Source organism: Zonotrichia albicollis, chromosome 3 (assembly GCF_047830755.1).
Source record: "Zonotrichia albicollis isolate bZonAlb1 chromosome 3, bZonAlb1.hap1, whole genome shotgun sequence".
Taxonomy (NCBI): Eukaryota; Metazoa; Chordata; class Aves; order Passeriformes; family Passerellidae; genus Zonotrichia; species Zonotrichia albicollis.
The window spans coordinates 91,026,715-91,040,171 of NC_133821.1; the positions used below are offsets into that span (position 1 = coordinate 91,026,715).

At 36.7% G+C, this 13,457-nt stretch overlaps 1 protein-coding gene across 3 annotated transcripts in view; it reads left to right on the top strand.

The window, feature by feature from the left end:
• The window catches only part of KIDINS220 (kinase D interacting substrate 220), a 74,985-nt gene that overhangs the window by 33,694 nt on the left and 27,834 nt on the right, over positions 1 to 13,457 (top strand). For all 3 annotated transcript variants that reach the window (XM_074538120.1, XM_074538121.1, XM_074538122.1), the window contains exons 18-22: positions 137 to 277; positions 893 to 1,136; positions 1,304 to 1,392; positions 2,369 to 2,513; positions 4,091 to 4,253. In XM_074538120.1, coding sequence (XP_074394221.1) covers positions 137 to 277; positions 893 to 1,136; positions 1,304 to 1,392; positions 2,369 to 2,513; positions 4,091 to 4,253 — 782 coding nt within the window. The remainder of the gene's footprint in view (positions 1 to 136; positions 278 to 892; positions 1,137 to 1,303; positions 1,393 to 2,368; positions 2,514 to 4,090; positions 4,254 to 13,457) is intronic.

Genomic DNA, 13,457 nt, shown 5'->3' on the forward strand with positions numbered 1-13,457 from the left:
TGTAAATTTATTCTTGTAATCTTACTGAAGTATTTTCGGGACAAATAGCAATCTGGAAAAGGAAATATATGTATTTTTATCAGTTTTAAGTATTATAGACATGTCTTTTCCTTTTTTTTTTTTTTCATTTTTATAGGTTTTGAAATGTGAAGTGGAACTGATGGCCAAAATGGCAAAAACCATTGACAGCTTCACTCAGAATCAGACAAGGCTTGTTGTAATTATTGATGGACTGGATGCTTGTGAGCAGGACAAAGTTTTACAGATGCTTGATACTGTAAGTTGGATCATTCTATAAAGATAACCTCTGGGTTATATGCATGATCTCTTCCACAAATGAGCCCAGATAAATACAGTTATTGAGTGTTTTCTGTAGAAAGAAAGCTATGTTGTGGTAATTAATATTTGTGTACATTGGCATAACTATAATGCCAAAAGTGATGGGCTTTAAAAGTTGGAAATTAAATTGCATGTTAGTACTTTTGAAAAGGTTTGAAACAATCAAATATAAACTATGGAAAATAATTATTTTGTTGAAACAAGCTTAAAATGTTTGGAGAGTTTTTTGTATTTTTACCATTGAAGTACTTTAGATTAAAAATACTTAAATGCTAAATATTTGTGGGGAACTGGAACATTACTGCATGATACATCCTTGGTGATGACTTCCACTGTAAATTCTGCTGTTAAATTGTTGAGTGTGCTTATTTCTAGCTGTGGGTAAGTTCCTAATGTTAGATATCTCATATAGAGGAAGCTGACATGTCCATTCATCTCTTGGCCTCTCCAGTTTATTCCTTGAACAGAATGAATATAAAGTGTTGAGCCAAGTGTTCAAGTGATCTGCAGCTACAGTTGTTACTAACAAGGTTTACTGTCTGCTTTTTTCCAGGTGCGAGTCTTGTTTTCGAAAGGCCCGTTCATTGCGATTTTTGCAAGTGACCCACACATTATTATAAAGGCAATTAACCAGAATCTCAACAGTGTTCTAAGGGACTCAAACATCAATGGCCATGACTACATGAGAAATATTGTCCATTTGCCCGTTTTTCTGAACAGCAGAGGGCTTAGTAATGCAAAAAAACTGATGGTAGCTTCAACAACCAATGGGGACATTCCTTATGCAGATAATGTAGGTAAGGTTCTGCAGGACGGTGATATGAGCATTACAAAACCAATGACCCAAAATCTGTGGTTTGGAAGAAATTGTTTAAATAGTTGGCAGATCATTAGTGTTATTTTTATAGGTCAGTTGAATGTATATGACTGGAGAAGATGCCTACCTTTGTTTTCCTTTCCATAGGATTGCACGAAGAGGTTGACAGGAGAGTTTCTCAGAACAGTCTTGGAGACATGGCCAAGCTTGGTAGCAAAACTGCTCTCAACAGGCGGGTGAGAAGGATTTTTAGTGTAAATAGATACTGGTAGAACCTTTTTTTCTTTTCTTTTTGTTTTTGTTTTTGTTTTTTCTTTGACATTTCAATAATATCAACTTGGAAGACTTATCAAACCATTCTTATTAAATTTTTATAAATGATCCATATAAGAAAACTCCATTCTTACATGAGTAGACTGATGCTCTGTCAAAGAGGAAAAAGTTTGGTTGCTCACCAAAGTATTCCTTTCCACAAAAAATAAATACAGCTCTTTGTGAATGCTGAGGTGATGCAGCAGATCTGGTAGGAGCTATGGTCTATGTGTGTATTTTGGATTTTTTTTTTGTGTAAGCCTGACATCAGTTGTTGCAGGATGTTGGAACAAGAGACAGTAACTGAGTTAATCAAAGCAGTATTAAGTACGAGACATGTGCTGCAATGTCTACCATATTCTTTTCCTGCTTTCTGTTCTTTCAAGTTTACATAAAATCACAAACTGGTTGAATAAAAGGTATCTAGAAAGTTGTGAAAAGCAACACAGCCTCTGAGGCTACTGAGGTTTTGGAGCTGCTGTTGTTAGAGTTTGGGAGTTTTGTAGTGGAGGAGCCTGATGGTCACTTGAATTTTTACTTGTAGTTAGTAAATGGGTCATATTAATTCACTAGAAAGACAGTCAGAAGTGATGATGGAAATGCTGAAAGTAGTAATCTTTCTAGAAAATATTGTGCTATGCCACTCTATTTTGCCCTCTCAGAATTGATGTAGAAGTAAAATGTGTAACTCTTACCACTTCTTGGCTTCTATGGAAAGAATGTTCAGCTTTTATATAGGTAAATCAGAATTAAATTCTTGTATGCCTGATATTACCTGTCAGCCTCACAGACTTACTCACAAAGGCTCTATCTTGATTATCAAGTCAAACTGAAGTATTTGAAATACATAAAAGCTTTTGATACTAATCAGTATTCCTTGGGTTTTTGTTTCATGATCAGGATACTTACCGAAGGCGCCAGATGCAGAGGACCATTACCCGCCAAATGTCATTTGATTTGACCAAGCTGTTGGTTACAGAGGATTGGTTCAGTGATATCAGCCCTCAGACCATGAGGAGGTTGCTAAATATTGTTTCAGTGACTGGTAGGTGTGACATGCTGGTGTGCAGTAAACAGGATTGTGTTTTGGCTGGTTCTAGTTACACTCAGACTTTTAAGTATGTAAACTAAATTGAACAAGTCAGTCCATGAGTTGCTTCTGAAAGTCCTTCTGAAGCAAACTCTTCCAGAATGTAAGAAAACATTATTGACCATTCTACATGGAATTTGAAAGATACATAATATTTGTTGTTTCATTGACTTCAGTTGGGAGACAAATGATTCTAGTCTGCATTTTTGGGAAATTTTACATTTTTTTATTTTGAAATGGTATAAGAAAATTACATTTTTCAATTTCATAATACTGTGGTGTGAGCAAAGATTGTAGTGATGACATGTGAAAACGTAAGCTGTGAGTGGACAACCAAGTATATATCCTGTTTATTTTTGCTATGAGTATTTGCATTTTTCTCTAAATGATTGTGTGAGGCTGATGAAAGCATTTTGTCACCTGTTTTTCTTCAATAAAACACAGTCAAGACATTGGTATCTCTGAACTTTAAAAACTGGAAATAACTGGGAAAGGGCTTACAGAGGTTTAATAAAACCATGTTTCGTGTAGTAAGTGAATGGGGAGTGATTATTTAGTGTCTTTTCTATTACAGACACTAGAAGGCACTGGGTAGCCCTACAGCTACCCAGAGCAAAGAAAGTGAGTTACTTTTTACACTGTATAGTTACGAGAATAAATCTGCAACAGATGTCAAATTCTGGGCTAACGTTTTAAATAAGTGTTCTCTCTCTTAGCTTGTTACTGCAATTTGTAGCATGTAACCTGTCTTGTTTTGGCAAATTTTGCAGTTATGAAAGTATAACAAAATCACAAAATGTTAGTTGTAAAATTAAACTTAAAAAAATAGACCTTACAAAAACACTTTTAGTGTAGTACAGTCTGTGGTTAGACATGGTGATTTCATAAACACCTTTATGAACAGAGCCTTCAGGCTGTAGGTTACGTGTAATTACAGATACTAATAAAGGACTTACAGAAAATTTGCTGAAATTTCAAGTGCCTAAATTGTAGCATTGACTTTTTCTGGTATTTAAAATAACCTGATTTGTAATTTATACCTTACCTTACTAACCTAAACAGGTTTTTTTCATAGCTATTGAAGTTGGCAGTTGTATGCTTAACTTGTTTTGACCACATTTCATATGCCAGTGCATAGAAAATCTGTCAAATTATTAGCATAAAATTCTGTGTTTAGATGGAGAAATTAATGCTGTGTGTAATTCTTTATTGAATTTGGTTGAAGTAAGTTAAGATTCACCAGTAGCAGGATGATAGTAATTAGTGTTTAAACTGAGGCTGAAATTGACAGTTTTGGAGAGTCTCATATTTTGACCAGTATTTGCAAGGATTTTTATTAGACTGTAAAGTTATATTTTTGGATGCATCTTGCAATGATTTTGAATTTACTGAGCTAAAAATATAATAACAGGAAGTTCACACATCAGCTAATGACATAGTAACATAGCTGTTACTTTGAGGGGAAAAAAGATATCTTTCAAAAGGGAGAAAAAGTCCTCTATGTTTTCTTTTATTCTTTCTTGTTCTTTTAGGTCGTTTATTGAGAGCCAATCAAATCACATTCAATTGGGACAGACTGGCAAGTTGGATCAATCTCACAGAGCAGTGGCCATACAGAACATCATGGCTCATCCTGCATCTTGAAGAGACTGAAGGTGTTCCAGATCACCTGACTTTAAAAACCATCTATGAGAGGTAGTTATTATTCTGGTAATGGTGTGCAATTTCAGTGATTAAAATAGTGATCGTTATTAATGATCACTAGAATAACATGGCTTTCAAATGTTTATCAGGTTGTAATCTAAAATTCCCACAATCTCACCCTCTTTTGCCGACTTTTGAAAACTTCTAAGTGAGTTTCATTGCTATTTGATGCACTGTGTATGAATGAGTGCTTTGTATTTAAACGAAAGAGAACTGTACAGGTATTCTTTCACAGGCAGCTAACTGTACTTTTGTCTCTTGATATCCTTTTCATCTTTACCTTGGCCAAGCTACAAGTTGGGTATTTTTTCCACTTCTTTGTTAATCTGAAGTAAGCTCAGCAGAAACTGGCCTTACTGATAAAAATCTCTGAAGGTTTTGTGCTTAGCAGGTGTGTTATGGCAATGCCATGTGCTGCAGTTAGAGATGTGAAAAAGAGGCATGATTTTCTCCATTTCTGCTACTAGCTGCTTTCCAACAGAGCTGTCTAGGTATTACTACTGAGGACAAATTGCCTAGTGTTGCCAGTGAACATCTCTCTCCAGATCCCTCTGCTTGTAAGGAAGGATTTGTGGGTTGTGACCTGATGACAGTGAGAGGAATGGGAGAGAGAGATGTGACTGAGAGTGGGGCCTATAGAAGAAAAGCAGAATCTGAGAATCAGAGTCGGGGGAAGAGGGAAAGGTTTGACTTGAATAAAATATAATGGAGATCAGATGAAAAGAACAGCTCAGGTAAAGAGAGAAGATTGTGACTGACTGAACAAGTTACCAGAAAATCTAGAGATTTTGCAGGGTCCAGGGCAATGAACTTGGAGAGAAAATACTGGAAGTGTGCTCTGCAGTGAAAGTCAAGGAATAGGAGATGAACTGTGTGAGAGTCTGGGGTGAGCTGAGAATGGTTAAAATGTTGGGAATGGAATTAGGATTGTTTGAGAAAGATTAAATGAGTTGTTTTAGAAAAGTTGAAGTGCGGTTAGGATCTGAACACAGAAATCTCAGAAGGTAGATGGATAGGAGTAGATTGGGCATGATGAGGCTGAGGTTGAAGATAAATGAAGAGGGCAAGTAGTAGACTGAAGTAGTTGATTGGCTTTAAGCTGGAAGATAGCTTTAGAAATACCAGACTTCACAGGTAAATTGAGTGCATATTTAGAAAACACTCTCCTCTAGAATATGGACAAAGTTTTTGAGTTTTGCATTTCCTCTGTGAGTATAATGTACCTGTAAAATCAAAGGTAAAGCACAGGGAACCCATCTTTCCACTGTATGTTCACACAACAGTGTCGCAAATGTTTATGTGATCAGCTAAGTAAAGTAATTCAGAATCATCAGGAATTCCCTTTCCTGTCATGCTTTTTATTCAAACTTCTCTTTGTTCAGATTTCTGTATAGCATGTTTCACAATTTTATATTTTCAGTATTTACCCAATAAACTCATTACAGTTTTCTGTTTGTTGGCACCCAGAGTAATAGATCACTTTGGGATGACTGAAGTCCAAAGATATCTTCAAGACATAACAATGTCCTCTGATAAACCAGGGGAGATACTAGAGACCTGATTTATTTTCATAAATGAGTGCTAGTAATTCCAGTATTCATGGATGTTAAATTGTAGTAAACCAACATAAATAAAAGAAAAGGACATTCACAGGTGAATGTGAATAACTTGGGTTCTGGATTGTTTGTTGTTAGCACAAACACTTGAGTTGTTGATGCTTAGTGCCAGCTGGAGCGTGTCATGGTGTATTAGTTAAGGTGTGGAGGAGATTCATGGCTGTTGCTGTGTTGTACCTCTTGCTGTGCAGGTTTGGAAGTTGTTTGGAAGTGATACAGCCACTTGTGTAGACTGCTAGTTCATAACTGACAATTACAAGTGTATAGGTAATTTTTTAGTGTTTAAATAAACCAGAGTACATAATGGGAAGAAACAATGAAGAACTCTGTACAATGTATTGGAAAAGGGAAGGTGATCATCACCCTTTAAGGAAAGATGTTCGTATTCTACCTGCAATACCAGAAAAATGAGGAAAAGGAAAGCAAGAACAGTATTCAGGGTTTTCTCTTTAGCAAAAAAAAATTACCAACAGGATTATTTGGTACAAAAATGATAAAGCTAAAAGACTCAGTTTCTTTAGCTTCTTAACAATTAAAGAAAAAAGTTTTCTAGCAATAATGTTGCTGCATGCTCAGAAAGAGAACTGATGTCTCTTAGCCCCTTCTGTTGAACCTGTGTAAGGAACTAAATATGTAACTCTCCTGAAGTATTGACAAAGCTGAGGTCTCATCTCTCTGGTGATTTGGGTGATCATCTTTACCATATGCTGAATGTGAAAAGGTCTGTGAACTCTTCTCTGGGATTATATAGAGCTCTAAAAGTTCTGTTTTATCCAAAGTAATCCTTTCAGTGTCATTGCTATTCTTTTTATCTGCAACTGTTTAAAGTAACTTGACTCAAATAACTGTTTCACTATAATTTCAAAGTTAATTCCTCTTCTAAAACCTCAGTTTCAGTTTTCTAAGTTTTATTAGTTTATAGAGCAGCTTTCCCATTTGGAGTCTCATAAATAGATACCAGATCTTGATAATTATATGGCTTGTTCCTGTACTGAGTTTGTTGTTCTCTGCTTTTTATTCTTCAGGCTTTTTTAATATCTTGATATTTTAGATCAGAGTCAAGAATATAGTTTTCCTAGTATTGAATAGTTTTTGTCAAACTACTTTTTATTGTGACACTGCAGCTTTAGAGTTGCTGCTTGGACATCTCTCGTCGCTGAAAGGAATCTTGTAGGTTCTGTGTTAAATGTGAGACTTTCACCACTTGATCACGTTCTCTGTGTAAGAGAATCCTTTAATACTACAGCTGCTTTTCCAAATTTTAAAAGATCAAGTGTTAAAAAGCTTTTGAATCACAAGGATTCCCTTGCAGTGAGAACTCTCCATTGCCTTCCCCTCTGCTGCAGATGGTGCAGAGGGTGACCACGCTGGACTGACCAGTGACAGCCCCCGTCAGCAGAGGAGTTACTGTGCTTGGTCGCTGTGTGCGGTGGCGGTGCAGCGGTGGGGATGGGGCAGTTAACCCCGTATTGCCCTGCAGATGTGTCCCCGAGGCGGGCTGTCCCCGAGGTGGGATGTCCCCGCCTGTGTCCCCGAGGCGGGCTGTCCCCCGTTGCCCCCGGCAGCGCTGTGCCGCAGGGACTGTGCAGCGCGGCGCGGTGCCGGCAGGTGGCGCTCCCGGCTCGGCACAGCCGCGGAGAGCGCTGGCGCCAGAGCCTTGGCTCGCTGTTTGCAGGAGAAAGCGATACCTTCATAACATACAAAAAATACGGGGAAACGGAAAGAATCGGGTAGTCAAGCACTAAGAAGCAAAAGAATAAATATAGTCTTTAGTTAATTCTCCTCTTTGCAGGCACAATGATATATGATTTCCATGATTATATGCTATTTTGCCTCTGTGAGATTCCCATCTTGTAATGTCCAGGATTTAATTTTGCAAACTGTAGTAAAAGAGAAGGCCATTTTCTGTTACATTGCAGTGCTTATCTTTTGGAGTTGAATGCAATAACTAAAGTAAGACCATGAAACGCTGTTCCACAACTATTAGTGAGAGTTTGTGTGATGCTGGACTAGTCATCGCTGTAGTACCTTTCACTTGGAGAGTATTCGTGCCTCTGTGGGGAGGGAGGTGGTGTACAGCTTATGGTTCTGCAGGCTGATAATGATAAATACTCAGATATATCTGGAGCTGCTGGGAGCTCTGCTTTCAATTGGTGGAGTATTCTGGAAAAAAATGGATACCTCAATTTGGTAACTAAATAAATATACTTGTTATCTCTGTGCTTCAATTTGTCATTAAAAATAAAGCTAGCTAATATATTCTTATTATGAAGGCTTGTTGGGGAAAGTAAACTTGTCTTTTTCTATAGATACTGTGAAGAATATCAAACACTAAATTGATGAGTATGAGACCAGGTTTGTCAGGAGAAGTGTGTAGTTCCTGTTTCATACTATGCAGATATGAAAAATCTACTGAATATCATATTGGGAACTTTCTTCCAAGGTCTATAACAAAAAACCCAACAAAGAGACAGAAAAACCAGCCTCACAAAAAACCCCACCAAAACCAAAAGAACACAGACTCCCCGGCAAAACAACAACCAAAAACAACAACAATGGCAACAACAACAAACCAACCAAAAAACCAAACCACGCAACCAATTAGAAAATCACAAACAAACCCAAACCAAAACAGAACCTACCTCCCCCCCCCACCCCTCTAAAGAAAATTAGGGTTCAGTTTGTGACACAGGCACACTTCTGTGAAGAACCTTTATGAGCTGGTGTCACATAACATCTCTTATGGTAACAGGTAGAGACTCTATGCTCTCAATCTTTTTTAGAGGGGAACAAGCCCATGCTGTGTCACTGTGGCAAATTTTGAAAAGAAAATGCTCAATCTGCTTTGTTGGCTTTCAGTTTATATGCTCGAGAAAAATGTCTTTACTCTTTTTACTTCCTTAAACTGACCTGCTGTATCATCTCACTTCCATTCTCTCATTTCAGCCTCTCTCTATCTACTTGTGTGGTTGGTCGTGCTTTCCACCTGGTATATTTATTAGTAGTAGTATTTATTCCTTCAGGTAATATGTTGCCTTTTCTCATCTTCAGGATTTTCATGTAGTCTCTCTCCTTACCAGGTTAAGCTCTTAATTCTGATTTTGTTGCTCCTTCCCCTTTCGTGTTTAGGTTCTTCGGTGATCAAGCTCACTGTTGTCATGACCCATATCTCCATCCTGGTCTAATTTAATTATCTTTCCATTTTATTTATAGCTATACATAGAGTTAATATTTCTCTACATTTATGTTGTGCTGCATTCTCTTCTATGTTACTGTGAATAGTCAATTTTGTGTAATACCAAAGTGGTTTGCACAAATTGCAAAAGGCAAATTTTTAAAGCTCTGAAGTGAAATAAAATATGTGGGCTTTCTGCAAATAAATTTCTAAGAGAATTAAGTTGTCAGATTAAAGCAAGTTTCTGTTGAATGTTTGGAACTGAGACTTCTCAGACTTGTAAATTAGCCAGCTATGGGAATGTGCTCTCTTGTGAAGGCAAGTAAAGCATCCATGACACCACAATAAATGACAGTGTCAGATCTAAATAAATGATATCTTGGGAAAAGTCACTGTGGCTTTTGTAGAAAAAAGATACATTTCACGAAACTGAATTCTCCACAGAGTCAATGAACGTAGGAAGAAGACAAGGAAGTATTTTGAAATTTAAGACATTTTAAGCAAGATCTTAATCTAGAACATCTAAACATATTAAAATCTAGGATAATAACAGGCATGATTGCCCCAGGAAAACAAAAAAAGGAAGCAAATGATAGTAGCATGTGTGTCATGAGAAACTTGCAGGTGAGGTTTCCAAAGATAATTTTTGTGCTCTTTGACATACCAGTGAATGGTCTGACAGAGGGAGGTGATGCCATGTGGGCATATAACCAGGATAACAGTTTCACAGAGGGTTGGAAGTAGCTGTGAGTAAGTTGCAGGTCAAAGTCATTGTGGATATAGATATCATACCCTACTGGGGAAAATAATCTTATCTGTAATCCTGCTAACACAGTAGTGGGCAGTAAATCTGCAGTAAGGAAAGGAATTTATCAATTGTTGCTGATTTCTCTGAACAATGTTTTGTGCCCCACTTCAGTCAGAAAATCAAACAGTGTCTTTAGGAGTTCCCAACAAATCAACGGAAGGGCAGAATGTATTATATTATACAAATCTGTGATTTTTCTAAGTTCTAAAGACTGATTTTCTAATAATCACATTTCAAAATAATTGTACCAAAATAGATATATTTAAGAGGCTGAGGAAAGCTGTAGTCTCACATCAAGCAGTGACAACCCCCGGTTTTGCCTGGCTTTCTCCTTTCTTTTCCAGCGTCCCTTATTCTTAATGCATTTGATTCATTTCTTTCTTTTCCCCAAAGTCCTAATTTTTTCATATCAGTTTGAGACTCTGAGTCTTGGTTGTCTTTGTTTCTTGATATTTTCTACTTCTTAAGACTAAAGGTATCAGGGATTGATATCACCACCATGTTGATCAAAAATCAGGCTATTAAAGCTGATTATACAATAAGAAATGTCTTCCCAGTCCCTTTCCTCATCAGTTTGCCTCACTAAATAAGATAATCCGTGGAACACATTTTATCTCTTTGTATCCTTCTTATCATGGCAGAAATCAAAGTCTGCAGTACTTTGTCAATTGGAAAATGTTCCTAGAAATAACTAAAGTAATTCCATTACTCTCTTGCCTGTCCCTCTGACAGTGGTATTAGGGAGAGTTTCTGTATCTATGAGTGAACCTGTTCTCTACTAGATGTGGCAAATTTACCAGACTGCCACTTCTTGGAGCTGTTAGTAGCTGGACTGTAAGATTTATACAATTGAAAGTGAAACTTCAGGCATGCATATGCCTCCTGAGTTCAAGCATGTCTTGTATGGCATTTCAGAAAATTATTGTAAATTTCCAGACACTTGAAAAACTATGGACTATGATTTTTTTACCCCTGAAGGTCCTGTGCAATCAGTGGTTCTGCTGTGAAACAATTCTGTTGTCAATGCACAGAATTGCTAAAGCAAGGCCTACCTTGCACCCAGAACCTGTTCAGTCAGTAACTGAAGCCCTTAAAAAGCCAAGTAAAAGACAAAAAACATGTGGTTTGAGCATGTTTCAAGCAGGAGGATAAAATGAGATTCAGCACAAAGTACAGCAGTAAAGGCTACTTTAATTCTAAGATAAATGTGTCTAAATTAGTTATACCAAGTGCTGGGACAGGATGTGTGACAGGTTGCAGGAACCTTCCAGTGCTGGTGAGCGAGATTTGTTGTCCAGCAGGCAAGGAAGGCCACTGTAGAAATGTTCCAGTTGGCCTTTGGAAAGAAAATGGCAGAGTGCACTGCAGGCTGCCAGAGCAATTTAATGATCTACCTGTTACAGAGGGCCCTTTGGAAAGAAAAAAGTCAGTATGAAGTTGGTGACAATCTATGAGAATTTCCTCATGGTCGTGCTCAGATACCAGACATTCACCCAGGTAGATGTGTGGTAAATATTGTCCTCTCTCTTATGGGATAAGGATCTAGGTTCTGTATCTTTCTGAATATAATTCTAGCCATTACCTGCTGAAACTGTGAGAAGTGTGAGGCTGGTGTATCTGAGGAGATAGTCCTAAGAGGGACCATGAGATCAGTGCTTAAAGATGCTGGGGAGTCATGCATTGTCCCCCATGACTGAATATGCAATTTATTTAATGCTACAGAATTCAGGTGCTTCCTACTGGCTGCTTTTGATGTTAACCTGCTTTTTGGGCTTGATGTCACAAGGGACAGTCCTACCAGTCATTCTTTGCCTGAATTTTGACCAAACTCTGGGGGTTTAAGACAGAGGCTTTGAGCAAACCGGAATATTAAGACAGAACTTTCTGATTTTTTATGAAGATATTTGCAAATAGCTGATGGTCCCTAAATTTCTGTGACTATTTTTATATATTTATTAAAAATATTAGAACAGAAGAGCTTGGCTCAGGATAGAAGAAACTCATGAGCCATCTGTTCAGATTACGATCTCCACCCTTCCTTAATCTCCTAGAAAATATGCTTTTTGGGAAGCTGAGGGAAACTATGGAAATCAAGAACTCTTTGATTTTGAAAAAAGAGATTTCTCAGGACAAGAAAATGGTTATACTTTTTTCAGAGTTGTAGGTAACCATTATTTAAAACTTAGCAACGTGTAATTCATCCATCACTTGGGCTTAATTTAACCTCTGTGATAGTCTTTGTGCACATATGTGTGCATGCCTACCTATGATGGATGGCAAATTGGGTGGCAATACGATGTGCCGAGGCAGAACACACCAGATTTAGAAGAATAGCATAACTGCTTTCTTTAATTCAGCATCTTTTTCTTTTTTTGGGAAAAGAGGGAGGGGGTTGCAGGCATGAAGGGAACCAAAGGATCTAAGCAAGCCATAGCTCATGCATTAATTTCATTTTAATGCTTTTGCAACTCTTACAGCATTCCAAGGGAGGGATTATGGAATATATGCTTTGTCTAATTTAGCAATAATAGAAGGAATTGTTGTTTCTTAATTTTTTGAGTTCCAGTCCAGTTTCAGCACTGGTATATGATTTTCCTTGGGTTTTTTTCCAGTCTTTAGTGAAGTCATCCCTTCTTGAAATCAACCACTGAACGGTTTTTCTTTTATTTTCTTCCTTTTTCTTGAAATTACACTGGTTTAAGAAACAAATTGATTTATAAGTGACGCTGCAGTTCATTACTCTAGATTTGAAGTTCTATAACATAGTTTCAGTGATGCCATGTTTTCCTGATAGATTCAGATCTCTTGTGTAATACACCCATGGTAATCAAATTAAGAAATCACTTAGTCAAGTTAAAACATTTTTCTGTTTCATGTACGGTGGAATGTTTCTCCTTGATTGTTTACTACTTCAATTTAAGAAAGTATATTTATAGCATACTAAAAATATCACCAAGATATAAATGATATGAAATTATTTTATTAAAGAATTTGATTTCATACAAAAATAGTATTCAGTAGCACTAGTAGTAAAATTTATTTTTCTCCATATAAAGGCTCATTTATTTTTATAGCAATTTGATGACACATCTGCTTGCTTTATTCAGCTGAAAAGAAAATGTTGGTTCTTGGTGTTTTGTAAAATTGCTTTGTTAAATTATTTTCAAAATCGTTCAACTTTTAACAAATGACATTTGATACTAACATTGGAGAGCAATTTCAGCTAATTAAGTAGATCCTTCTATAAACCATTGGAACATTAAGATGACAAACTGTTCATTCAGGATTATTTTAATTGGTACAATTATTGTAATTTTGTTGCAATTATGTGTTGAGCTAAAAGCTTTTGTTTAAATCATTTGAGGTTTTTTTGTTAATATACATAAGTAAGAAGAAAAGAAGTAAAATAAAAATGGAAGATAAGCATTATCTGTTTACTTTTTCATTACAGTACTTTAGACAAATATCTATTGAATTATTCTTTTAAGAAAGTATGTTACATGCTTTCAGCAATTCTGTAGAAATTTTAAATGTTTAAATTGAGCAAGATCATTGAAATGTAACTTTTCTGGAAGGTTATTATGTTAATTCCAGTT